The following is a 27,609-nucleotide window of genomic DNA, read 5'->3' as shown; positions in this document are numbered from 1 at the left end:
TGATGACTCCCTGATGAGCGAAAGAAAAGACATCTCTTTGCATGGGAAGATACAATTGAATACTTGTAAAACATCAGCTAGACGTCTTTAAACCCTACACATTATCTTGTCAGACGTTGTTAAATCACAGCTCCTACTGAGATGCAAACCATGTTGTTTACTCCTAAAGCACAAGTTATACCAACCATCACATAACAAATTAGCTGCTGTAATGGGCCAGTGTATAGAGTATATTTTACACATATATCTTACAAACCTAATAATCTCACATAAAAACAAGCTCTGTTAAAACATTATACAAATTGGTGTAAAAAAAAAGCAATGTTGATATACACCCTAACATGAATATATTAATGTAGAGACCCGCTTATTAACAGTGACCACTCCACCACCATCATAGTCAATAGTGCAGGTGGTAATAGTCAATTTTAAAGATATCTTGATAAAAAATTGTTACTTTATTACTGTAGTTTGTAATTACTAAACCTCCACAAAGATAATTAGAAGTTAGTAGAGTTTCTGAGGACTTCCCTCCTTACAGACCTGGATTGGATCTCATTTTACAGAGATAGATCATCCCAAGCCTGGACCCAGGGACATAACTAGTTAAATTGGTGTCTAATAGCAATAGAATAGCCCCCCACACACATAACTAACACTTAAACAAAACGCTGTGATGTCACATTACATAGACAATAAACAGAACAATGTCATAGTAAAGAGTGATTTCACATTAGAGAGATAACAACTATGATAATGTTCAGAGTTATTGGGCAGATTTATCATGCCTTGTGTGCCAGTTTTCTGGTGTACATGATTTGAAAAATGTCACAATTTCTAGTCCATGGCCAAAAATTTAGACTTTTTGAAGGTTTTCTGACCCTCATGTCACTTCTCGAAACGTGGATGGCAAGTAGGGCACGACGACTAATATATGATATAGCCGGCATTGTTTTCCCATCACAGTCTGACCTGGCGTAGCTTTAATTCTGGAGCACATTGCGGCAATCTCAATATTGTCACATAGTCCAGTAATAATTGTCACATAGATCACACCAGATGTAGATAATGTCCACATATGAAAGTGGACACAAGTACCAGCAGTGGCCCTGGACACAGCAGTAGTAATATTTGCATGTACCGGTAATGTCAGATTGCTGAGGTCAATGATGGAGTCTAATGTAAAATGTGTAAATGTTTGTGAGGTCATCAATGCACTTCGTACATATAGACTAAGTAAAAAAAATAACAAACTTACCAGTTACCATAATTCTACTTAGTGCACTGCTAAGTACCATATATACCGGCGTATAAGATAACTTTTGAAGACTGAAAAATCTGCAGTCTGGTCTGGGGTCGTCTTATACACCGGTAATGTTTCTTCTCACCTTTCCCGCGATCCACCGAAGCTCCGCTGCTACGCTCCGGCCGCCGGTGACAGCTACGTGGGTGCCGACGTCGCAGAGAATATGACGTCGGCACACGGCTGACGTCATATTCTGTGAGCCGCCAGCGCTCAATGAGCTGTCACCGCCGGCCGGAGTGTAGCAGTGGAGCTTCGGTGGATCGTGGGAAAGGTGAGAAGCTGTTATTATTAGTGTGCCAAGCAGGCTGGCTATATAGAGGGGGAGGCGGCAGGATCCAAACTGGGGGGGCCGGCATTCTGCACAATTGGGGGCCGCCAGGCTGTATAATAGCTGGCTGTATACTGGGGGTACAGGCTGGCAGTATACTAGGGGGGGGGGGGCAGTTTGGCTATATACAGGGGGGCTGGCTGTATACTGGGGGTACAGGCTGGCAATATACAGGGGGAGCTGGCTGTTGGAAAAGGGGTAGTCTTATACGGCGAATATATCTTAAACTCTATATTTTTAACAGGAAAGTAGGGGGGTCGTCTTATACACCAGGTCGTCTTATACGCCGGAATATACGGTATATATAGAATATCAGGGTCCATCAAAGCATTCGCATTCCGATGACAGTGACTGAATTACGGTAACTGGTAAGTTTATGTTATTTTTTTTTTACTTCTTTCTACTTCCCTTTTTTAAACTCCCTAAACAAAACCTAAATTACCTTGTTAAGGGTATTTAAAGCATCAGTAGCCGCAACCAAAGCAGGTTCTGCTTTCATCAGATCGTCTTCACAATCCTTCTGTTTCACAGACACTTCGGTTTGTATTGATGCCACCTTTAAAGTCAATAACATCAAATCTGTCACGTTTCCTAACACATGGCACAGGTACCAGAAAATCAGTCATAAGAAAACACACACACACATACATACATATTAAATATGTTATCTATGTATGTAACGTATTTAAACCAACAGACCTTCTATTTGGCGACTGTGCAGCATCTTTGAAAAAAAAAGTATTTTTTGCTGCAAAGTTACAGTATATGCGTTCAGGAATCCAAACGGATATGAACATACACTGTTTGACATACTATCACACAGTTGTGTTTCTGCATAAACAATAGGAGAAAATTTAGAGTTTTACTTTGTCTTACTCTGTGGCTATTGCAATTTCTTTTTGCAAAAACAACATGATAAAAAAATTATACTGCAAATTAATGTCCCTGCTTCTGGTGACAGCACCGTGATGGCTCCCTCATGACTATATGGCTCTTAAATTGCAATTGCATTCTTGAATAACTATGGCAAAATCCTTCAGATAAGGTGAAGTGAATACAATTATTATATTTCCTAGATCCTTAATAGAAGGCACGCATTAAAATGAGCTCTCTATTGTCCCATCAAATCAGTTTGAGCGCTGAAAGGTGAGAAAATATAGAGCGAGGTGAAGTGGTAATCGTGTTGGAAAAATACTGCTACATCCCCTACGATCACAAGTCTTCACACATCTTGTTCCCTGGAGAGGGTCTCGTTGAAAATGGTTTGTCTACAAAAGGTGTACTTTGTGCTGAGTGTTCCTTGGCAACTCTAAGTGACTGCATTACACTGACCTTTTGCTCTTCTGCATCAGCAATGGTCTTTTCCTGGCTCACTTTCTCTGTCTGCAGCCCTATTTTAGCGATTAAAGCTTCAGCATCTTGGTTTCTCTGAGTCAATTCCGCCTCTTGTGAGGCAAGTTTTGCTTTTAGGTCTTCTACCTGCGGAAAAAATAAAATATGTTTTATTAAAATCATCAACTATTATATATTATATTTTTAGAATTAATTTGTAACTTGTACAGATATATCAACATTGAATAATTATAGAACCATTTACTAATACTGGCATAAGCCTTCATTGCCCCTCCCACCAGCATAGCACACACCGGATTTACTAAGAAGCTCTAGATACTTAGTAAATCAAGAAAAGGCGTTCCGTCCCTCGCTCCAAATGTCTAAAAATCACGAGCAGACTCCGGAAACCTTAGTAACTTTGGCAAGCCTTCCTCTATCATAGGGCAGCAATGACAGACGGCACAGATGAACGGGAGCACCAGAGGGGAGGAGTATGAGTTTACTTTGTTTGTATTTTGTTAAAGTCTAATACCAAATTTTTAAAAATTCTAGAGAACCCGTTTAATATAAAAAAGAAAGTTGGCTCTTAAAGGGGTGGCCCAGTTTGATCATATAAAAGTTATTGGGGCACATTTACTAAGACTCATGCAAACTGCACTAAATGCAGTTTGACTATCTATAGTTTAGGGTTTGCCAGATTCAGGATTTCTGGTGCACGTTCTTCAAGACTGTGGAGCCCCCTGAACTGCCCCGATAGAGTGCACCCACTTTTTTTTTGGTGCACCTTTAACATGGGGCGTGCGTCACACTTCTGTCGGACTTTGCATGATAAATACGGTGCACGGTCTGACGGAGCATCAGAACGCCCCCTAATTTGTGTTACATGGTGGCTATTGCAGCTGTGCCACAAAAGAGTCGCGTGTGACACAATTGTTGTGCAGACACTTCTTAAATACTTGTGCAAGCAGTTTGCACCTAAAAGAATGTGCAAAGTCCAACAGAAAACTGGCGCAAAGGCCTTAGTAAATGTTCCTCATTGCTTGTTAAGCAGTCCAATTTTCCATTATACTTTCTGTATCAACTCCTCATGGTTTTATAGATTTGTGCTTGCTGTTATTCTTTGTGAAGATCAGTGCTAACTTTCAGTGGATAGAAACCAGTTCCTGGTCATGTGATGTCACACAGGTGCACAGCTCGTTATATCTCAGAGTAATCAGAGCTGTGTGGTATAACGAGCCGTGACACAGACAGATTCTTATCCACAGGAAATAAACAATGAATCTTCTTACAGAATGCCAGAAACCATAGATCTGGAAAGCAAGAGCACCTGATACAGCAAAAATATTGAAAAACTGTATAACTTTTCACTTTTCCTTACGCACAAAATAACATTTGCTTCCTGAGAACTCGACAACCTCTTTAAAAGAAACCAATCACCTAAAAAACATAAAAAAAACTATTAATACTTACCCCAGCTCCTCTTCACCTTGATCCCAGCGCTGTCCGTTGCTAATCTTGACAAACCGGGATCACCTAGAAAACAAAGTTATAATTAGCAGCATGGAGCATGGGGACAAGATGTCCGGTGCTCCGGGCTGCTAATTATGCACGTCCTCGCCACCCTTCCTCTCCCATGCTGGAAGTTGCAAATGACAGATACCATAAATTATATATTAGCTTCCATTGGTTATACATAGACAGCATAAAAAGTTAAACTTAGCTTTCTCTCATTTATCATGATGCCGGTGTTTTGGGCTTTGGGTTTTGCTGTATATGTGAACCATGGTAAATCTGATCACACTGGACAGCATTTTTAGTAATTCTAAAATTTCATACAAAACATTTGATAAAAGGACAATAGTATTGTTATTAGCACATATGAGAAGTAAGTGGTTGGTTACACACAGCAGTATTCATGGCAACATATTACTTATAATAATGAAGAAGGGAGATTTCTACATTAATTGTGGCTGACTGGCCTCTGTGTGTGTTATATTCATTCTGCTATTAGTAAATCTAACAATTGTAGGTTACCTCTCCTATAATCACATATTTTACCCAGTAGTACAACCTTATACTATGATGTACTTGCACACCGCACCATGTGAATTGTAGATTTGTAACATTTACATAAAATGGTTATGCCCTGCTAATGCTATGACGTTACCTGCGATGCTGTGGTTTTAAGCTTTTGCAAACCGTTCTCCAAATGTTCCATTTTCTGAGATAACTCTTTCCCTTTTCTGTCCAGGAGATTTTTGTATAGATTTATTTGCTCCAAGAAACTTTTTGGAGTAGTATAATTGTATCGTTTTTCATTTTGATAGTATTTGGCACTGATTTCATTGACACTTGTGTGTACAAATGCCATAAATTGACTGATTGACTCCTTAACATTTTCCTGTAAGAAAAGCACAATGCCACGTAGCATGAGAACAATCATAATAACTTTTTAGAGTATAATAATGCAATATGGAGTGCATCAAAAAAATGTAATCTAAAATCTTACAAAACGGTTTTCTTCGTTAGTCTGGTGGGAAAATTGTAGTAATCGTCTTACCAAAATTTTGGGATGCTGAGAAAAGAAAATTAAAAGTAAGGATTCTTTCACACAGCCGTGTACCCACCCCGGCTGTAACCGAGGCGTAGCACATGACCGGGTGGATGAGGGAGGAGGATGAGAACTCCTTGCCCCTCCCCTCTCCATAGAATGAGGAGCAGTTGCTGCTATAGTTGAGCAAAATATAGGATAGTGGTGGGGAACCTATGGCCCAAGTGCCAGAGGTGGCACACAGGCCGTCACCCCAGCACAGAGTTTGCTGGACAGGTTGAGTGACTCAAGACATACTTCTGCAGTCCTGGGTAGCCCAGGATGTGTTGTGTTTAGCTTTATTCTAAAGCAACACGTCCTGGGTTCCCTGGGACTCTAGGAGGAGCAAGGTGGTGTGGACAGGGCTGAATTATCACTGGAGTTCCTTTCCATGCTTTCCCCTCCTTCTTGATGCCTTCAAGACGCCAATACTATTAAAACCTGTGGCAGGCCTCTTAGCAACAGATCGCCAGTGGGGGAAACATTAAGACTGGTGTTCAATCTGGATAGGCCATGATCCCCATTACGGTCGTGTGTATGAGGCCTGAGAAATATACAAGTTATTGCATTTGTACTATCACAGAATATCATCTACAGCAATCTACAAAGTTATGGCTTTCGAATTTCGACACCCAAAAATAACTTTTTTCCGTTCCACAATACACTATTTAAATAATTAAAATGGCACCATTTAAAATATCACATCCTGAAAAAAGGAAGCCATTTGGCAACGATTGAAGAAAATTAAAATTTTATGGTTCTTGGAAAGAAAAAAAGATAAAGCAAAACAAAAAAATAGCTTGGTGTCTAAAGGGTTGAAGTTACACATTTCCTAAAAAACTGAAAAAAGAGAAAATATAGAAAAAGACATTAAAACCTATATTTTACTAGTTAGACTATAAACTATGTGCTCAAGGAAAGGAGGAAGCCATAACGCATTTCAGATAGAGAATTCTTAGGCTACATTCACACGAACGTGTGCCCGCCGTACTGTAGCACGGCAGGCATACGTCGGCACCCGGGAGAGCGCCGCTCACCCCTACACCTCTCCATAGCGATGTTTGGCACACATGTGCTGCACCTTACCGCTCATGTATGGCGCCATGAGCCCATTGCCGTCTATGGGGGACGTATATATGGCGTATATACATCGACCGTATATATGTCCCCCATATGGCCGTGTGAATGTAGCCTTAGTCCGTAAATGACATTCAGTTGAACTGACAAAGTGCATGTAGTGGAGTACTACTATTTCAACATCTCTACGGAACCTATAGAGAATTTACAAAGCAGCAGTAAGACATTTATCATTATGAATAATTTATTTTTGGACAACTCCATTAAGCCTCATGCACACAGTCTTATGATAGCTGCACCTCAGCTCCATGTATGTGCTGGAGGTCTTTTCTATTGTGTGAGTGTATCTAAAGAGCCAGTGACAGATGGGGCACAGAGAACAGACCACAAGTCCTTTTTGTGTGCAGGGAGCCTAAAGCTTGCATTTTAGTTTGATACTCACAGCACCCACCTGCGTGCATGGGGTCTTGTTTCTGCAGTATCCACTTTACCTTTGCTTAAATATAAATGACTCTACTCCTCTGAGCCTACAACCTCATCAATGTTACAATAATTTATGGGTTTATTTACAAGATGAACCCTCTACAATTAATCAGGAAACGCCTGAAAATCAATTAACAAGAATTAAATAAGGTAAACCCTGTGCAGTCAAAGTTACACATAATTTACCAAAATACTGTCAATAATTGCTCCAACTTTAGACGTATTAGTGAAAGGTATTGGAGGGTTTAATGATATCGTTGAATGATTAAATATTTTGGAATGATTAAGCTGGGGAAGCATTTTAATTGCCTGGTTTCCAATTTAATATTTCCTATTAGAAAAACTAGGATTTTATTGATATTTAATCCATATATATATTCTACCTGTCGGCCTCTAAATAGACTCTAATTATTCATCTAGAAAGGGAAATAACAGCTAGGAATTTATATCTTATAGGTGTAGATTTTGTAAGCGGAACTTAACCTTTCAACAAACTTTGCTGCCATCAGTAGTTCAGTGTGTGAATATGAGAAGTGAATATTTCTGGTTATTACATGACGTGTAATCCTCATTTTCCAGCAGCTATAATCTCTGTGAGATGTGAGTTTGTAGTGCACTTTCAGTTGCTGGGAGGAGACCTAGCTGCTCCCTCACTGCATAAAGTATTGGTCCAGTTTCTGTCCATACTGCTAGCAAGAAGGAAATTAGTAGTAGAGATATGAGACGGAATATCAGATTAGGAAAGAAGGAGAATGATGAAAGTCAAAGTAAGGATAAGGACACAGTTTACTCTGATAACATATATTACACCGTTTCTTTTAAAATCCTGTATTATGGATTTACTCAAAGTTTGTTTAAAAGTTAGAGATCATTTTAAGTGTTGGCATTTAAACAATGTAAAATCAAGCATCATTATTATGCTCATTAGCATAATTTTTAAAGTTGATTTTAAATGGAAGGCGGCCATGGATAACAAATATAAGAAGATTACCTTAGTCACAGTGCCTGGATCTATGGGTAAATGTCTCTGGTTTATCAGGCTATATTTTAACGGTAGATTTCCTTTAACAATAGATTACAAAAATAAGCAAAACTAGGTGTTGCATTATTTGAGACTTTTTTTTTTAAAAGAACATGGTATAAAAATAAAATGATGTATGAGTGCAGTGTGCCCCTGACTAATTATAATAAATTATGGTGAAAACAAGGATCGGATTGTGGGGGTCCGAGTCTTGGCATTGCCAGTTCTCAACTGATGGAAGGGACTGCAGTGATCTGGCAAAGCAAATATTTTTAAATGTAAAGGGGAAGGTTATCAATACAAAACTGTACTAATGTGTCATGGTTACCTTGGTAAATTTTCTCTGTAGTCAGCAGTACAAGGACATCCAACCACCCCTTTAACCATTGATATGGGAGTGGTTGTCACAGAGGGGGCATGCATAGAGTAATAAGTGCACACTCCCCTCCATTCCACCAAAAACTAGCAGAACACAGGACATGACAGGAAGTGCAAATGTCTTTGCCCCAAGTCCTGCTGCTGGCAGATCATGTGACCAAGCAAATACAGAGGTACTTTATCTGATTTAAGTATAATATGGGTGAGCCTATTAGGGTTTTAAACTTCCATGGTAAACTTTTGTATTAGTGACCAAACCCTTTAAGAACTCTAAGAAATATCATGTACTTAAAGGAAACCTACCACCACAGGTACATCCGATGGTAGTAAGATGTATGTAAGGATAGTCCTTTTCAGGGCTAATCCTTTAGTCCCCTTTATCTGATTTACTCTTTAATTGTGATAATATGCTAATTTACCAAAGAGGCTACTGGGGCCGGAGCTGGAGCTGAGGCTAGTCTCCTTGATCCTCCTACCCAAATATCTTCAACGCGCAGCTACAAGGAGCTACGCGCACTTGTCCGCGAGGCCGGCATTGTGCGCATGTGCAGAACACAGGCCGCCGGGTCCGAAGCCAGATCTACTGCGCATGGGCAGAACGCCGGCTTCGCGGATGAGGGGTGTGCAGCTCCTCGTAGCTTAGCACTGAAGATATCTGGGTAGGAGGATCAAGGAGGCTACTGGGGCGGGGAGTAGCCACACCCCAGTAGCCTCTTTGGTAAATTAGCATATTCTCACAATTAAAAGATTAAAATAGATAAAGGGGACTAAAGGATTAGCCCTAAAAACGGCTATACTTACATACATTAGAGGTAACTACCACCAGATCTACCTTAATAGGTAGCAGGAAGTAGGTGGTGGTAGGTTTCCTTTAAAAATTTGATTCCTTCAATGTCTAAAAGGTGAACAATAGAGACCCCTTGAAAAACTAATACAATGATCTTATTTATAATTTTAGCGCAATGAAACAGATATATATCTGGAGATTATACAAGTAGGAAAAGGTCTTGTAGAAAAGATAGCAATGGCCCCAGATAAGTTGTCATGAAGCGGCAAATTAACTATTGTTGTAACGTAAAGCTTAACAAAGTGGCACAGCATGGGAGCCATGTCAAGCCACGGAGCAGCTGGTTGTAATTCATGCTGCTTTTGCAGAAAACACTAATCGTTGTAGAACAGGATTCTTTGATGATTGGCCTCCTTTGCATTTGCAATTTGTCACTTTCTCTTATGATAAGGTCAGCAGTGACAGCACTTCCTGACTTTAACAGCTGTGTCTTCTGAAACGGTCATTGTGCAAATACTAATTGCAGTAATTTTATTAACATAAATTATTCTGCCAATGTGGTTTTTATACTATTTTTTTCTGTTATTTCTATTTTTTCTGCTTTCTTATATACTGTAATACGCAAGAAAATATTTATAAGTTTAAAATTTGAGGATTTGTAATTTGACTCCCAAATTCTAGAAAGTAACATAATAAAGTGCACTTTCCTACTTCCCCAACCCCGCCATGTATATGGCATCTGACTGCTTAGCCGGTAGCTGACCGCTGCATTCATGTGCGAGATGCAGTATTGTATAAGCCGACCCAAGTATAAACCCAGGTACTCAATTTTACCACAAAAAAACTGGGAAAACATTCATCCAAGTGTAAGCATAGTCAATGGTGTGGTGAAAGATGGAAGGAAAAATAGCGCTCATAGGGAAGTATCGTTTTAAAAGTGACATTTAAAAAAAAAATAGCAGTAATTCTTGCTCATTTTTTTAGTTTGTGCTTAAACAGGCACAACACTAAATGAAGCGTTTTTCAATTATCGGGGTGCAGCCTGCCTCCTCATGTATAGGAATGCAGTAGCCTCACTGTTTCTGATCAGTGGAATTATAGGGGAGAAATGTAGGAGGAAATGAGGGCGCACACCTAAAATGGTCGTCTTAAAAGGGGATGATTTTATTTAGTTGCCTTCAGATACAGCACGTTTTGGGACTCAGGGGTCCCTTTCTCAAGTAACATTAGAGACCTATTGTGACATCCTGCCGGTGTAGCTAAGAATCACAAGAATCTGAAGTATAGGGTGAGAAATTCTTTGGACACTGTTTTCCCTGACTAATGAAATGCCCAGCAGCCTCCCCTCAGTAATAACATTTCCAAGAGCAGCCCCATACTAATGAAATGCCCAGCAGCCTCCGCAGTAATGAAATGTCCAGCAGCCTCCCCCAGTAATGAGATATCCAGCAGCAGCCCCCCATAATGAAATATCTAGCAGCAGCCCCCCATATTGAAGTGTCCAACAGCAGCCCCCCATATTGAAGTGTCCAGCAGCAGCCCCCCATAACGAAATGTCCAGCAGCAGCCCCCCATAACGAAATGTCCAGCAGCAGCCCCTCCTCAAATAAAAAAAAAGGAAACTCAGGAATCACTCGCGGCACTCCCTTCAGCTCCTCTTCTTTCTCAGCTTCTGTGTAGCAGCGTGGAGTAGAGATCTTTTTTTTTTTTTTGTAAATATTAAATATTTAATTATTTTTTATATTCTTAAATATAAGCCATGTGGAAACTGTTTCTGCTATTGTGTAAATGCTCATTAGCCTCTACATGATTTATTTCCCTTGCTATTTGTGTCTACTAAAGAGATTTCAATACACACACTCTGTATATATACTTTATATATGAACACATCTCCAACTATGATAGTCACAACAATCAATACCCTGAAAGCCTTCTATAGACACAATTTGGAACATCAAATTGCACATACTGCCAGACACTTGGAAATGTGTTTTTACACTTTTCAGAGCTAAACTAAACTGTGCCTGATAACACTTCACTGTGGATTTAATTATCATATAGAACGTACTGAAAAACCATACATACAATGAATTATAGTAATCTTGGTAACAATGGAAAATAGCAGCTATTTCACACAATATTCATCTTACCTGTGTTTTAAGTTGCAGGTGCTCGGCAAATAAATTCTGTGTCAGGCTACATAAAACCTGAAACCATTACATCTTACAAATGGGTTTTAAAAACTGATTAAAACAAAAGTTTAAAACTTTTTACTGTGTGTCTGTAATCTTTTAGTTTTCCTCTTCCTTTATATGGAAATGCATTGGAACAAAAGGCTATGAGGTGATATAGCCGCACACAAATTTCAAGTTACATTATTCCTATTTATGAATATAAAAAATAATCAAAATTTGTATTAATCTTTTTTCCCTTAATGGTTCATATCATTTAAAATGTGGCCGGAATACAGACAGAAAACATAAAGCAGATATCTATCGTTAGTGTCTGAGTCTACCAGCAGATGGCAGTGTACTATACCTAAAAGTTACTTCAGCTGTGCAGTTATGTAGTGTACAGTGTGATGTCCAAATTCACAACTAGCTTCCAGGTTCCATCAAAAAATATGGATGATGATGTCTTGCATGTAAGACTTTATTGTTGTAAAAGACGAATCTGCGAGTTAAAAAAACCTTGCACGTAAAAGAACAAAAATGGTGACACCTCACTTCCATGAAGAAAAGTCGAATCGGAGCCAGAAGTACTGGTACAATTATTTTCCGTGAAAGGGATGGTTCCAGCACACGGCAACAAATTAAGGTTAAAAAACTATGTTTATTCTACATCTTCAAAAACATGGTTTAGCCTCAAAAATTACAAAGTGTATATATTTTCAGCATGTATGGTTTTTAGTCATCATTATAACCATTTATTGTTCAAAATGCAAAGGATTTGTAATTTTTATTTGGGGGATTCCATGTCTTTTAAAAAAAAATTTAAAGACACCGGCAGAGATCACCAACAAACCCCATTATAGGTAATGAGATCTTTGGGGGTTTGTTTGTGAACATTGGTAAAGGGGTTTCCAAGTTTTAGTGGAAAAGTACATGGGATTAACAACTTAATTACACGTGACAGATATACACTCACCGGCCACTTTATTAGGTACACCTGTCCAACTGCTCGTTAACACTTAATTTCTAATCAGCCAATCACATGGCGGGAACTCAGTGCATTTAGGCATGTAGACATGGTCAAGACAATCTCCTGCAGTTCAAACCGAGCATCAGTATGGGGAAGAAAGGTGATTTGAGTGCCTTTGAACGTGGCATGGTTGTTGGTGCCAGAAGGGCTGTTCTGAGTATTTCAGAAACTGCTGATCTACTGGGATTTTCACGCACAACCATCTCTAGGGTTTACAGAGAATGGTCCGAAAAAGAAAAAACATCCAGTGAGCGGCAGTTCTGTGGGCAGAAATGCCTTGTTGATGCCAGAGGAGAATGGGCAGACTGGTTCGAGCTGATAGAAGGGCAACAGTGACTCAAATCGCCACCCGTTACCACCAAGGTAAGCAGAAGAGCATCTCTGAACGCACAGTACGTCAAACTTTGAGGCAGATGGGCTACAGCAGCAGAAGACCACACCGGGTGCCACTCCTTTCAGCTAAGAACAGGAAACTGAGGCTACAATTTGCACAAGCTCATTGAAATTGGACAGTAGAAGATTGGAAAAACGTTGCCTGGTCTGATGAGTCTCGATTTCTGCTGCGACATTCGGATGGTAGGGTCAGAATTTGGCGTCAACAACATGAAAGCATGGATCCATCCTGCCTTGTATCAACAGTTCAGGCTGGTGGTGGTGGTGTCATGGTGTGGGGAATATTTTCTTGGCACTCTTTGGGCCCCTTGGTACCAATTGAGCATCGTTGCAACGCCACAGCCTACCTGAGTATTGTTGCTGACCATGTCCATCCCTTTATGACCACAATGTACCCAACATCTGATGGCTGCTTTCAGCAGAATAATACGCCATGTCATAAAGCTGGAATCATCTCAGACTGGATTCTTGAACCTGACGATGAGTTCACTGTACTCAAATGGCCTCCACAGTCACCAGATCTCAATCCAATAGAGCAGTGGTGGCGAACCTATGGCACTGGTGCCAGAGGCGGCACTCCAAGCCCTTTCTGTGGGCACCCAGGCCATCACCCCAGAATGAAGTTCACCAGACAATACTCAAAGAATCTGCCTGCAGAATCTTCCTACAATGATAGGGGAATTTGCCCTCCTCCTTTCAACTGCATTGGTGTCCTTGGGAGGCTGAAGGATTGAAAGTTGTCAATGAACAAGGAGAAATAATACTGCTTAAATTGCTGTGCTGGCACTTTGCAATAAATAAGTGGCTTTTGGTTGAAGTTTGGGCACAGAGGCTCTAAAAGGTTCGCCACCACTGCAATAGAGCATCTTTGGGATGTGGTGAAACGGGAGATTCGCATCATGGATGTGCAGCCGACAAATCTGCGGCAACTGTGTCATGCCATCATGTCAATATGGACCAAAATCTCTGAGGAATGCTTCCAGCACCTTGTTGAATCTATGCCACGAAGAATTAAGGCAGTTCTGAAGGCAAAAGGAGGTCCAACCCGTTACTAGCATGGTGTACCTAATAAAGTGGCCGGTGAGTGTATGTCTGTAGTTGAATATTGGCAGACGGTCCCCAAGTAATAGTTCCATAGAAAAACATGTCCCTGCAGTGAGACCTGTCAATCAGAAACAAGGAGGCAGGGCAATGCAAGTAAAATTTTAATTTTAATAACTTACCTGATTTTTTAACATTGCAGACATGGAAAAGAACAATTTAGATAAGGGCGGTGCATTTTAATCATAGTTTTATTGAAGTATTTTTTTTGGGTGGGTTAATTTTAAATGGCCTTCAAGGATGTATGAAGAGGGCTCACGGGCCGAGCACTTCTCATATATGGTGGTGCACTTATACCCGCAATTGGCGCTGGCACCGATTGCAGTTATGAAATGCTGCGGACAGCTCCCTTTTGGTGAAATCTGTCAAAATCTCATCAACATTAATTTGCAGCAATTCAGTAAAGTCTGCATTTTACTTTTTTTCAGACGTATTTTTATATAAAAGTAGCTTAATAGTGGAAGCAGCTGCGGTGTTTATACATAGATTATTGTTATGGTAAGAGGCAGCAAGTAGTCTTTTACAGGTCCCTAATGGCTTCCAGATAAAATCCCTGGGAGTCACGGCATGTATTGTCAACAGGTGACAAAGCATGTACAAGAAAGAAAGCAAAGTAAAGCTCAACTTTTCAGATAAAATGTGATTACACATATTGTGGCAGCATTTCATGAGGACTCTGCATGTCCCTTGTATAATTTATGACCCGTATAACCAGTGGCATAACTAGAAGCTGATGGGCCGCAGTGCAAAGTCTGTGCCAGGCCCCCGACTATAATGTATGGTTTATAGTAATAGTCTTCTCATATGGGAAAGTGACACCATAAGGGCCCCCTAAATCTCTTGGGTCCGGGTGCGACAACAACCTCTGCACCCCCTCAAGTTACGCCCTTGCGTATAACACTGTAAGAAAAGATATTGGAAAATTGTCAGTGTATTAATTTACATGTGTCTTTTAAAGGGGTGTTGCCCTTAGGGGGGCAGCTTTCATGGAGTATAATGGGGTAAGAAATTGGGAGGGGGTCTTCTAAAGGGGTTCACTTCTGGAGAGTTTTCCCTCCCAAGTTAATAGGATCAGCACTATAGTAGCATTATCACTACACAGTATAGTACAATTTTCTTCCATCTCTTTTTTCTTCATTGCTTTTTTCATTATTAACCCCTTCTCTGTTTTCATGGTCACACCCCAAAAGCCACAATGTTTTAATTGTTTTTCTAACTGTATGAAGCATTAGCTGTAATTTTTAAGTGGTACCATTTTGGGGTATGTATACATTATTATATACAGGCAGTCCCCAGGTTACACACAAGATAGGGTCTGTAGGTTTGTTCTTAAGTTGAGTTTGTACGTAAGTCGGAACTGTATATTTTATCATTGTAATCCCAGCCAGAACTTTTTTGGTCTCTGTGACAATTAGTTTTTAAAAATGTTGGTTGTCATAAGAATCAGGATTGACACTAAAGCTTCATTACAGACACCTGTGATAACTGTTACAGCTGATTATTGTAGCCTAGGACTAAAGTACAATAAATTACCAATATCCAGAGGCCCGTTTGTAACTAGGGGTCGTATGTAAGTCAAGTGTTCTTAAGTAGGGGACCACCTGTACTACAATTTTACAGTCTGCACTTTGCAGAGGACATAACCTGTAATATTTATTCTGCGTGTCAGACTAATCATGGCATTACAAAATTTATAGGGAGGGAATATAATGGCATCCTGAGACAGTTTTTACCTGTGCTGGTACAGGACATGTTGAAAATACTAAAAAGGTTCGGATTGAATTTAACATACACCCGATCCGGTCCAGCACAGATTGCAGGTATAACCTGCTCCAGTATCGTGTGTCGACTCGTGACCATAGCAAGAGGAGAGAAGACTCACAATTTCCCTGGCGTATAAAGCATGATAAATTTCCCCCTTTAGTTTTTTTCTACCTTTTCACATTACAATCTTTTTATATTGGTAATATATTTTATTCTAAAAATATATTCTTAACAATGATCTAAAATGATCAAAACTATTTCATTTTAATGATCAATTGGTAGTATTATTATTTTTTAACCCTCTTTACCAAGGCTGGTGTTGTGGGGGAAGGTGGGAACTGGACAAAAGCAAGGGCTCCCATCCCAAAAGGGGCCCCTGGCTACTGACACATTACATCAATGTGAGGAGGCCTCAAAATGGCAGCCTTCAGCAGAAAGTGTGTGTAGACATACCTGCTGCTTGAGCCATCTTCTGACTTGAATTGTGTGCGGTCTTAAATCCCCTCTCCTTTCCTCACACTGGAAGTCACACTGCAGTGGGGCGGAGTTCAGGGAATGAGGTCTTAAAAATGATATTAACATCACATCTTTTTCAAGTTGCTGTATGCTAGGTGAATAAAGAAATCCTCTTCTTTCACAAAGAATTGGTGTGTTGCTACACTTTATCTTTAGTAAAATTGGGCATAATGTCATCTCCTGCATGAAGACGTTTTTTCCTAAAAAATGGGGCACATTAACTTACCCATCCTGTCGCGATCCTCGAGGTGCATTGTCCGACAAGGATTCGGAGTTGCCGTGATTGTGCGTCCAATTTCCTGCATGTGTCGCTTCCCTGCTGAGGTCCGCTGGAGTTCACCTTATTCTTCCTGATGCATGCAAGTGCATGGCTTGCAACACAATTTTGAATTTTAAATCCCGCGCTCAGTCCGAATCAGTCGGGTTGTCCTACGGCCACGCCCCCCAATTTGTGTCACATGAAAGTCGGCGGGATTGCGGCAAAATCCGATTGCGTGCGGCAAAAACCCCAGTTAAATGCGGCGCAAAACGGAAAAAGTTGGGAAACCTGACGAAAATGCGGTCTGTGGACCCTTAGTAAATGTGCCCCAATGTCTTTGTATCACTAATCGGTAAAGAGTCGAGCAACATCACTGGAAATGCAGTATATCTGCATTTGGGGCCACACTTTTAATTTTGCCGAGGGCCGCTCTTGGTCCAAAACCACCTTGTCTCCAAGACGATTGTGTGGACTCATCTGAAGAACACCAAATAGGCACGGGGAAGATTTACTAGAGAGGCAAAACTGTTATAGTTAACCATGTAAACCAATCAGAGCTCAGCTTTAATTTTAGAAACAGCTTTGGGAAAATTAAAGCTGAGCTCTCATTGGTTGTCATGAGCAACTAGAACAGTTCTGGTCTCAGTGCATTCTATGTAATGATTGAGATGCCAGGCCACAATGAGAGCTGCAGGGTGGCTTTTCATGATGGGACATAGATGAGGTCACTTATCAGGAGCCCTCTGTGATTTCAATGTGCTCTGAAAGAGACAACATAGTTGATTCTTCTCTCAGGTAAAAGCTGACACAGAACACTAAAATTCTCGGTGGGAATCAATTACTTGCAGTTATTGAAGATGAGAGTGAATATAGACATTACCGTCACTGTTTTTGAAGAAATAAAGTTAAACTTTGATTCGGCTTTCCTAAAAATAGTGATCTTGATGAAGTCTAAGTGCTCTGACTAACTGGGCAGGCCTAGCTATTACACAGCATGGATCCTACAATACTAGAAATGTACACATATTTTAAGAAGAGGAATTCGGTACAAAAAAATGGAAAAACGTGCTGTGGGAGATAATATAAGTATATAGTAATATATATGTACAGCATTCTGCTTGGAGAACATCTCCAACATTTCCAAAGCATAGGCATCAATATATAGTCGGTGCACCATTTGCTTTTATATATAACAAATACAAGCGGGCCTATACTTAAGGACACCGAGTAACAGACAACCCCTAGTTAAAGACGGACCCCTCTGCCCACTGTGACCTCTGGTGAAGCTCTCTGGATGCTTTACTATAGTCCTAGGCTGCAATGATCAGCTGTAAGGTGTCTGTAATGAAGAATTACATCAAAAAATTTTGAAACTCCAGTTGTCACTGGGGCAAAAAATTTTTTTGGCTGGATCTACAATTATAAAATATACAGTTTCGACTTGCATACAAATTCAACTTAAGAACAAACCTATGGAACCTACGTAACTCGGGGACTGCCTGTAGTGCCAACAGTCTATACATCCATACAGGACAAATTGAAATCTGGGATTAAGAATAATCTGTATTCTACATATCATAGTCTTAAAAATAACAACCGCTAGTTTTATGTTCTATAAACTGTATTTTATTGATTGCGACTAAAAACTCTCACATACCGTATATAGCCGACCTGAGTATAAGCCTACCCAATATATAGCCATCCAGCCCCATGTAGTATACAGCCAACCAGCCCCCTTAAGTATACAGCCCTCACCCCTGTAACAGCCGGCAGAGATGTGTCCATGCGCTTTTCCGGCCAGCACACAACATGACATCATCAGTGGCGACATCGCCGCATCATAGTATGCATCATAGTATGTAGAGCATGCATACTGTCAGGGTTGGTGATAGTGGACCCAGTGAACCACCGTGAGCGATGACTTAAGCCGACACCTGAGAGCAGAGTCTAAGTGACACCCAGTATGTGGTTCAGACTTGCTGCAGCGGGGATACCACCAGGTTGCTCCACAGGCGCGACTTTGCTTGTGGTGGCCAAGGCGAAGTACAGGATCGGCAAGCAGAATCAGAGTTGTGGTCAGGCAGATGGCACAGGATCGGAGTCGGGGACGTAGCACAAGGTCAAGGCAGGCAGCAAAGAATGAAGGCCAGGAACGTAGCAGAAGGTCACAACAGAGAATGCACAGAAATCACAATAGAATGCTTTCTCTAAGGCTATGAGGCTCAAAGATCCGGCAGTGGTCACAGAAAGAGGCCGGCTTTTTAACAGGTCAGCGGCTGGCCAGAGCCAATTAGCGGCATGCTTGCCCTTTAAATCCTACAGAGCCAGCCCCCTAGAAGGTGGGGACGCGTGTGCTGGAGCACAGGAGAAGCCGTTGGAGTGCAGAGAGGTAAGTCTCATGGGGTTACGCTACACGGGGCCACACGGGTGCGCCTGCAACCCGAGACATGGGCCGCAGGAGCACCCGTGACTCGGTTTCAGAACCTTTGTAGAGCCTTCAAAGGTAGTAAAATAGGTCTTGTGTACATGTGTACAGAGGGCAAGAACAGATGTGTGAGGATAGGTGAGGATCCTCCTCAGAATAAAATTTGGTGGGTGGTTTGGGTTGCTTGGGCTCCCTAGAAGACTTGGGCCCTGGGATATGGCCCTTTATTTTATAATCCACTACTGATTATGATTCTGAAAGTGATTTGACTGTGATCCTGTAAATGATAAAGTAATGCAGCTCATTCCCCCACTATCCTAGAAGGGTTATCCTCCACTGTGAAAATAGAGAAGACCATAAGAGATCCTTTTTGGTGCTTGGATCCTTGAGAATACTGCTCTTGGCAGTGAAACATGTCAGGTTATAGTCTTCAGTTTTATGTTTAAGCACCATCAGTGCTATATCAAGTTCAACCCCATCTAAATGAAATAAAGGATTATTAGAGAATACGGGAGCATTACATTGTGGAAAAACTGGAAGCATAGGAGCAGAATGTCCTTCCAGATATTATAAGTTCTTAGCTTTCAGTAGGCAAAGACATTCATGCCATGAGTGTTTGGGTATCCACTTGCCAAATGAGGTTCAAAGTGGATAAATGTACCTAATACACTAATAATCCACTAGCAACATATGTCCTTGGTGGAGTATATCTGGAGAGTCCCTTGTTGAGAAGTGGACAGAATGCCATGTCCATCAGCTGCCTCTAAAGCCAGCTGAATCTTGTCATATATCAAAAAAGGGCTGGACTCGAGGGTGTGCGTTGACACATGGTTTTAATGCATTTAAATACGCATGCGTTAATGCCACGTGTGAGGACACGCTCAGGAGAATGAAATAGTACAAAAGAGAATGACCAAAAATTATAAGAGATATGGAGGATCTCCTTGTAGAGGAAAGATTAAAATAATTACATTTATTGAATATTGAGAAGAGACGACTAAGGCTGGACAAGATATGTATGTAAATGATCTGTACATAAAATATGATGGAATGTTTTTCCATGTAATATCATACCAAAGCTTTTTTAATGTAAGAACTTTTAGTCTGTGTAATAGCCAAGCTCAGGAGCCATTCACAGCAGGGACAGCAGAGAGCTTCATAAAAGATGTGGATGACTTCTTAAAGCAAAATTACAACATATTTTATAATATACAATTGTGTTCCCTTCCAGTCCTTCCCCTAAGCTCATATTTTCTTCCTTGTCTGAACTTGATGAACATACATCTTTTTTTAACTGTAACTCTCTTAAATCTATGGGATAATGATTGCGGGTGGTCCAACAGCTCTATCCTGTTCTCCTCCAGATCAATTTACAAATCTCTGAAGTAATAATGAAAAGTGTAAAAGATCAAGTCAATATCATAAGGTGTCAAGTTCTAAGTTATTAACCCTAGTATCCAATAGGTTCCAAAACAAGAGTCATAAAAATATTTGCACTCAAGAAGTATCCTGTTTAATTAGAAGTAATTTTAATTTGCAAAAAAAGCATACACAATAAAAAATGAAATCAGTGTACACTGTATATATTGTACCATAGAAACTGGATCATAAAATCAATATATTGGTTGGTACAAGCCGAACAGAGTCCCCAACACTATTGTTAGTATAAACTTAAATGTAACCATGTAATCAGGTTCTCAACTTAAAAAATTTTTTTCAGTTAAAGAAAATAAACTGAATCCCATCCAAGAAATTCTATAAAACTGTAATGTAACATTGCACAAACAAATAAGACATAGTACTGAGGTATAATTTGCAATGTCTGAATTACAGTCTCGCCCCAATACAGTACCTCAGTGGTGTAAAAATAAAGAAAACACAGAAATAGATTTTTACACTTGACAGGCATACTATAGCTTATTTAATTGACATATAGGTTATCAAACAACATTATATCAAATACTTTACTTCACATTCCTTACCTCAATACCTTCCGTATCTTGAATAAACCTCCTACTGACAGACTGTAAGGCCTCCTGTGGCCACTCGTGGAACCAGTCAATAGCTGTGCAGTTAACTATAGCTGGGAACTTCCGCGCTCGAACACGCAGGGTGGAACCAACGGGAGAGAAGCATAGAATGACCTGGAGAACAAAGACACAAGAATTGTAAGTAACGACGACATTTTAAACTTTGCAAAGCAAAGTAATAGGATGCATTTTCACCATGATCCTCACAATCTCCTTTGTCTGACAACTAAAACAGAAAAATAATATGTAAATTTCTTCTCTGTGTGTTCTCTTCCTTTCCTACTTACTGCACTGCCTGTGATTGTAAAACAACTGGCTGGAGCAGTAGTCGCCCTGCAGACTCCAGTGGGACTAACACGGGACTCTGGAGAGCGACTGCTACTCCAGCCAGTTGTTTTACAATCAAATTCTATCATTACTTCCAACCAATAGTCAAAGATACATGCGATCAGATGGAGAGTAACCTATGATCTTTCCAGAATTTCTACAAAACCATTTTATCTGCAAAAGACAATGCAAAAGTTTGGAATAATTTGGACACTTGTGGCTATTTCTCCAAACGTAGGAGTTGCTGCAGGAGACTCCTGTAGTAATGTGTCATTTTCTTTGCATTATGTGGACAGTTTGTAATCCCGTCTTTTCTTTCATCTCTGCTGTACTTTCCCTCTTGGTCACCAATCTATAAATGTCTTTCCTTGTGCTACATTGTAGGGCAAATAGCCTTATTTACCAGCTTCATTGGTCTGCCAATAATTGTGATCTACATCCATTAACGCTTTTAAAATTATTTGAAGCCAAGAAAGGTCTTGTGTGGTGTATCCATTATATTTACTGCTATTAAGTGACATTAATGACAAGTAGAAACACAACCTCAGCTGCCTCCGCTCTTGATAAATTGAACACTTAATCCTGTGTTACTCTAAGACACTGAATCATCAGGCTGATTCTTTACGTAAGACGTTTTGATAAATCAACCACACAGGATTAAGAGACACTTCCTGACTTGAGATAAAATTACACGCCTTCATAAATCAAGGTATGACAGCCCTTACAATGTCAGATTGCCAACTGCACACAACACAAGGTATGATACTAAGACAACATGATTGATGAACTAAATGAATAGGCGAAAATATTTTTTTTGCTATTTCTGTATTAATGGGGTTGTACTAACTATTTAATTTATCCCATATCCACAGGTGGGGGTCTCAGGAGACCAGGTACAGTTCTCACGAATCGTTATCAGGTAGAGAATACGTCCTGCCATTCCATTCAATAGTATGCCTGTGTCCCATACCAAAGTTTCATAGCACAATGCTCGTCTACTTCTAGCTCTCCCATTCACGGTCTCTCATAATGCCAGAGATACCCTATCATTGTACTCACCAATTTCCGACACTCCCCTACAACAGAAGAACAAATGCTCATCCTGCTGCTCCACCCATTAATTAGAAGAAGACCACAATCTCCAAATTTCCCAGCACGTGGACTCTCACCATTTAGCAAGTGGATAGGAGATACTTTAGAAGGGTTGTACCAACTGTTATCTATGAGTTTTAAAGGAGACCCCTCACCAAAATGTGTCTGTTTTAGTAAATACAAGTGTTCCCCAAAAATATAATTCATTATACCACTGTTTTATCAACTATTTGAAAACTGCATGTTACCATTCCCCTTTCAAAGGGTGTGTCCATACAAGATACTGTACATAACCATACCGTACATTAGATACTGTCTGTTCTTATTGGACAATGTCAGACTGTGTTCAGACACCCCAACAACTGGTTACACCCACTTGTCAATTCAGTGAGCACAGCACAGAGTATTAAGAAAAGACCCATCCTTTTTCGGAGTGCACCCTTAACCATGTCTTAAAATTTCTACTAAAAGTTACTGTCACAGATACAATTACTTCACAAACAGATAATCTACTGCCAAAATAAATAATGGTAATTATGTCTACTATTTATTACATAATAAAACTGCTGACACGAATCTCAGTCTTACTTTAAGCTGAAGTCTAACTCTCTCCAGGAAGAACTTCCAACAATTTTCTTTTGAGTCTTCCAACCCGAGTCCGCGCACCTCATTTCGAATACCAGATACAATGGTGTCTACTTCTTCATCATTGAACAAGTCAGGGACTTCTCCTGAAAGAAATTACATTTTTTATTAACCAAAGCCTTGGTAAATAAATCTATCCCATCTCCATGAGATGTGGCATACTGCTGTGGGTAGTAAAAAGTGGATTTTTTTTAAATAATACAACCTAAAGGAGTCTCACTTCAGGTATGTCAACACTGCTTTCCCTGTTGAATATTCTGTAGGGCCACCAATGTATCGGGGTCAGGATTGCTCATAAACATTCTTTAACAGTTTTGTTAAGTCCGTTATTAGTCATTGTAGTTGAAGCTTGGGATGCTGCAACATGATGGTAACACAGGACCCCATATACTCACCATGTATTGTAATGAAGGATGTTGCAAGCTTGAGCCTGCCATAAAATTATATTAGGAAATAGCTAATGTAGTGCAAGGTGAAGTTTCTTAGGAGTTTGTTTTAGTGGTCTCCTGCTCTAAAAGTTCATTGTAACCAGAGATCATTTATCAATGGAAAAAATCTTTCAAGAAATGTTGATGTAATCACCTGACGCCAACAAGTCATTAATCAGAACGAGAAAGCGTTCATCTGGAACATGGGCATCTGTCAGCAGAAACACAGTGGGCATGTTCTTGGCTCCAGTCCTGATGTACAAATTGGCAAGATCCACCTGTAAAGGAAGGCAAGCAGTGATTTATACATTGTGGATATATTGATGTTAGTATTAAAAAAAAAAAAAAAAACCCTATGACTTTAAGGCTTATGTTAGAGCGGCCACCAGCTCTGTGGCTGTATTTATCTTCCATGTAACTTGTATCCTAAAATGGTGAAGTAAGTATCAGAGCCAGGTCTCCCACTAATGAATGAAGAATGACTTTCTGGATTTTCAACTGCAGGAGAACATGACCTACAGCCGACTACATGTTCCTAGTTTTTAATTGGATTAGACATATACAACTGAAAGTCTCTGTATGATTCAGTCCTACAATGATTGTGATTAAACTACTGGATTACAAATAGGATTCACTCAATAACCAGAAAAACCTAGTCAAACAATTTAGAAAAAAGAAAAATAATTATTACCGTATATACTCGTGTATAAGCCGAGTTTTTCAGCACAAAAAATGTGCCGAAAAACGTCCCCTCGGCTTATACACGAGTCTATTATACAAAAAAAATACCCAGTTAAAAAAAAATAAACTTAAATACTCACCCTCCGACGTCAGCGCGGCTCCCCGATGTCGGCGCGGCTTACCGATGTCCCCGATGTCAGCGCGCCCCGTCTCCTTTCTTCTCTGCGGCTCCTCTTCTCTCTTCTTTCTTCCGGCATGGACGCGGCCATGTTTTCTTCATGGCCGCGCATACTATGACATCAGCAGCGGCCGCGTCATAGTATGCGCCTGCTAGAAGAAAAGATGGCCGCATCCATGCCGGAAGAAAGAAGAGGAGCCGCGGAGAAGAAAGAAGCCAGGACGCGCTGACATCGGGGACATCGGTAAGCCGCGCCGACATCGGAGGGTGAGTATTTAAGTTTATTTTTTTAAGGTCCGTGGGGGCAGGCTGGCTGTATACTACTAGGGGATGCTGTATACCACTAGGGGCTTGCTGTATACCACTAGGGGCTTGCTGTATACCACTAGGGGCTTGCTGTATACTACTAGGGGCTCGCTGTATACTACTAGGGGCTTGCTGTATACTACATGGGGACTGGCTGTATACTACATGGGGACTGGCTGTATACTACATGGGGACTGGCTGTATACTACATGGGGACTGGCTGTATACTACATGGGGACTGGCTGTATACTACTAGGGGCTTGCTGTATACTACTAGGGGCTTGCTGTATACTACTAGGGGCTGCTGTATACTACTAGGGGCTGCTAAATACTACATGGCGGCTGGCAGGCTGTATACTACTGGGGGCTGGCAGGCTGTATACTACTGGGGGCTGGCAGGCTGTATACTACTGGGCGCTGGCAGGCTGTACACTACTGGGCGCTGGCAGGCTGTACACTACTGGGGGCTGGCAGGCTGTACACTACTGGGGGCTGGCAGGCTGTACACTACTGGGGGCTGGCAGGCTGTACACTACTGGGGGCTGGCAGGCTGTATACTACTGGGGGCTGGCAGGCTGTATACTACTGGGGGCTGGCAGGCTGTATACTACTGGGGGCTGGCAGGCTGTATACTACTTGGGGCTGGCAGGCTGTATACTACTGGGGGCTGGCAGGCTGTATACTATTGGGGGGGGTTGACCAATCCATTTCCCACCCTCGGCTTATACTCGAGTCAATAGTTTTTCCCAGTTTTTGTTGGTAAAATTAGGGGTCTCGGCTTATACTCGGGTCGACTTATACTCGAGTATATACGGTACTTGTGTCATTGCCAAACATCTTTGTTACTCAATATAGTTCCCGTCACTCTGCAAAACATTTGGAGGATTTGAGACCGCCATTCTTGTCAGCTATACAAGTTTCATCGATGGTAAAGACTTCTGTAAGCTAGGGTTTTCACCAATGCATGCCCCAGCCACTCCCTAGCTCAGACACCCCACAAATATATTGCACCTTGTGTGTTCCATACTTGGACCTGTGCAACTTGAAGTGATGTAAAAAGTACTCAGCCAGAGGTTGAGAAGTCTAGAAACTAGTTCCCACAAATGGAGCTACTGACATCCACCTTATGGGGTTATCCCTATTCCTCTGGATCAATGCTGTTGGAATATTATTTGATCTTGGACGTGTATTTCTATTCAATCTTATCTACCATTGTGCGCATGTACTGGCCATATATCAACACAGAAAAAAATTAACTTATAAAGTAACAAAACATGTGCCATTAACACGGTCAAGTAAAAAGTTTTGTGCACATAGATTTTTATATTAATAAAAGTTGCCAGGTCTTTAAAGGGACACTGCCCCCAGCATTTACCCCACTATACTACAGGTGGGGTTTGAAATATCCTTTCTAGAATTCCCTCTTTTATGTGAAATCTTGGCTATTTGCGAATTAATAAGTAAAATAAAGTGTGAAGTTAGCTTTTGTCTAAGAAGAGTTACTTTTAGAGAATGAAGTGTCACATCAGATGCCTCTATCTTTGGTTCTATAGTACATAGAGCACTTCATACCCGATCTGAGGTAAAATCTGGTGCCAGAGTGCACCAGAAAAGGGGGAGAAGGGAGGAGATATACTTTGTCTTCTTGGCCAGCAGTTGGCCAGCGCTTTTCCCAGCTGGGCAGGTAGACTGGGGCATGAATTCCCTGGTCTGCTGCATTTACTACAGTCTCAGTTGGAAAACCAGTTGTGACTATAGCTAAAATCTCCGGAGATTGCATCCGGATCTTGGGGGCAGAGCACCAGTGGGGTACTAAGAAAAAAAATTCCCCCAAAATCTTTAGTGGAGTTTTTGTTCTTAATATTTTCCATAAAATACTAACTGTAGTGGTCGCTGCAAGTATATACAGTATTTTTTGGACTATAAGGCGCACCATCAATAAATGCCTGCTAAAATGTCTAGGTTCATATATAAGGCGCACTGGACTATAAGGCGCACCTGATTATAAGGATGAATGACCAGCAGGTGGCAGACCTGTGCACAGTTCAAGGCAGCTGTTGTCTGTCAGTACGCTTCATATATAAGGCGCACTGGACTATAAGGCGCACCTGATTATAAGGATGAATGACCAGCAGGTGGCAGACCTGTGCACAGTTCAAGGCAGCTGTTGTCTGTAAGTAATATTCATATATAAGGCGCACTGGACTATATACGGTAAAAATACGGTAATCCATTTATTGAAAGCTTAAAATTTTTTTATAAATAATTAGAGCGTATAGTAGTAATAACTGCTTGTCTTACTCTCAGATCTTGGATGGCATATCCATTTTTCAAAGTGATCTGAAACACTTCTAGAGAGCTGATGTACGCCGCTAATTTGGACAGACTTTGCTTGCCACTTCCACCAACTCCAATCAGTAAAGCGTAACCACGAGGCTCCTCCAATATGCGACTAATACGACATCTAAAACAAAAAAAAGTGTTATTGCCCTTGGAATGAAGATGCAAACTTCTCCCATGTCTAAGTAATAACTTTATTATTTCATAGGAACTCCAATAACCACTGACACTGGTGCTAGGCCAGTCAAACTGTTAGACCCTCCATTGACATCCCAAGTATATTTACTGGACATTGACTCAATATTATGGAAATGCTTAGAAGTTTGGTTACTTACACGTGTTGCATTGCATCTTCAAATAAGACAAGATTCATGGCTGCATTAAGCTCATTGTAGCTGTCAAGGGCCTCAACAAGTGTCTTCCTGAGAGCATCCCATCCTTGGACTGGCAAATAAGAAGGAGCCCCAATACCGTTTGCAAAATGGCAAAATATGAGCGGCTCCCTGAAGAGCACATGGTCTTCTAAACCCTAGTATATATAGAACGGTAATATTTTAATGATTGCTGTAATTAACTTACTTAACTTGCATCCTAATTCAATAAATTTGAATCAGGACA

At 40.7% G+C, this 27,609-nt stretch overlaps 1 protein-coding gene across 2 annotated transcripts in view; it reads right to left on the bottom strand.

The window, feature by feature from the left end:
* The window catches only part of DNAH11 (dynein axonemal heavy chain 11), a 181,987-nt gene that overhangs the window by 42,523 nt on the left and 111,855 nt on the right, over positions 1–27,609 (bottom strand). For both annotated transcript variants that reach the window (XM_072153831.1, XM_072153832.1), the window contains exons 52-59: positions 27,327–27,520; positions 26,953–27,115; positions 23,641–23,764; positions 23,002–23,144; positions 20,947–21,108; positions 5,137–5,370; positions 2,967–3,113; positions 2,077–2,190 (exon numbers count right to left, since the gene is read on the bottom strand). In XM_072153831.1, the coding sequence (XP_072009932.1) occupies positions 2,077–2,190; positions 2,967–3,113; positions 5,137–5,370; positions 20,947–21,108; positions 23,002–23,144; positions 23,641–23,764; positions 26,953–27,115; positions 27,327–27,520 (1,281 nt within the window). The remainder of the gene's footprint in view (positions 1–2,076; positions 2,191–2,966; positions 3,114–5,136; positions 5,371–20,946; positions 21,109–23,001; positions 23,145–23,640; positions 23,765–26,952; positions 27,116–27,326; positions 27,521–27,609) is intronic.

This window comes from Engystomops pustulosus, chromosome 5 (genome assembly GCF_040894005.1).
Source record: "Engystomops pustulosus chromosome 5, aEngPut4.maternal, whole genome shotgun sequence".
In the NCBI taxonomy this organism is placed as follows: Eukaryota; Metazoa; Chordata; class Amphibia; order Anura; family Leptodactylidae; genus Engystomops; species Engystomops pustulosus.
The sequence above is the reverse complement of the archived record's forward strand: the minus strand, read 5'-3'. Positions and strand labels throughout refer to the sequence as shown.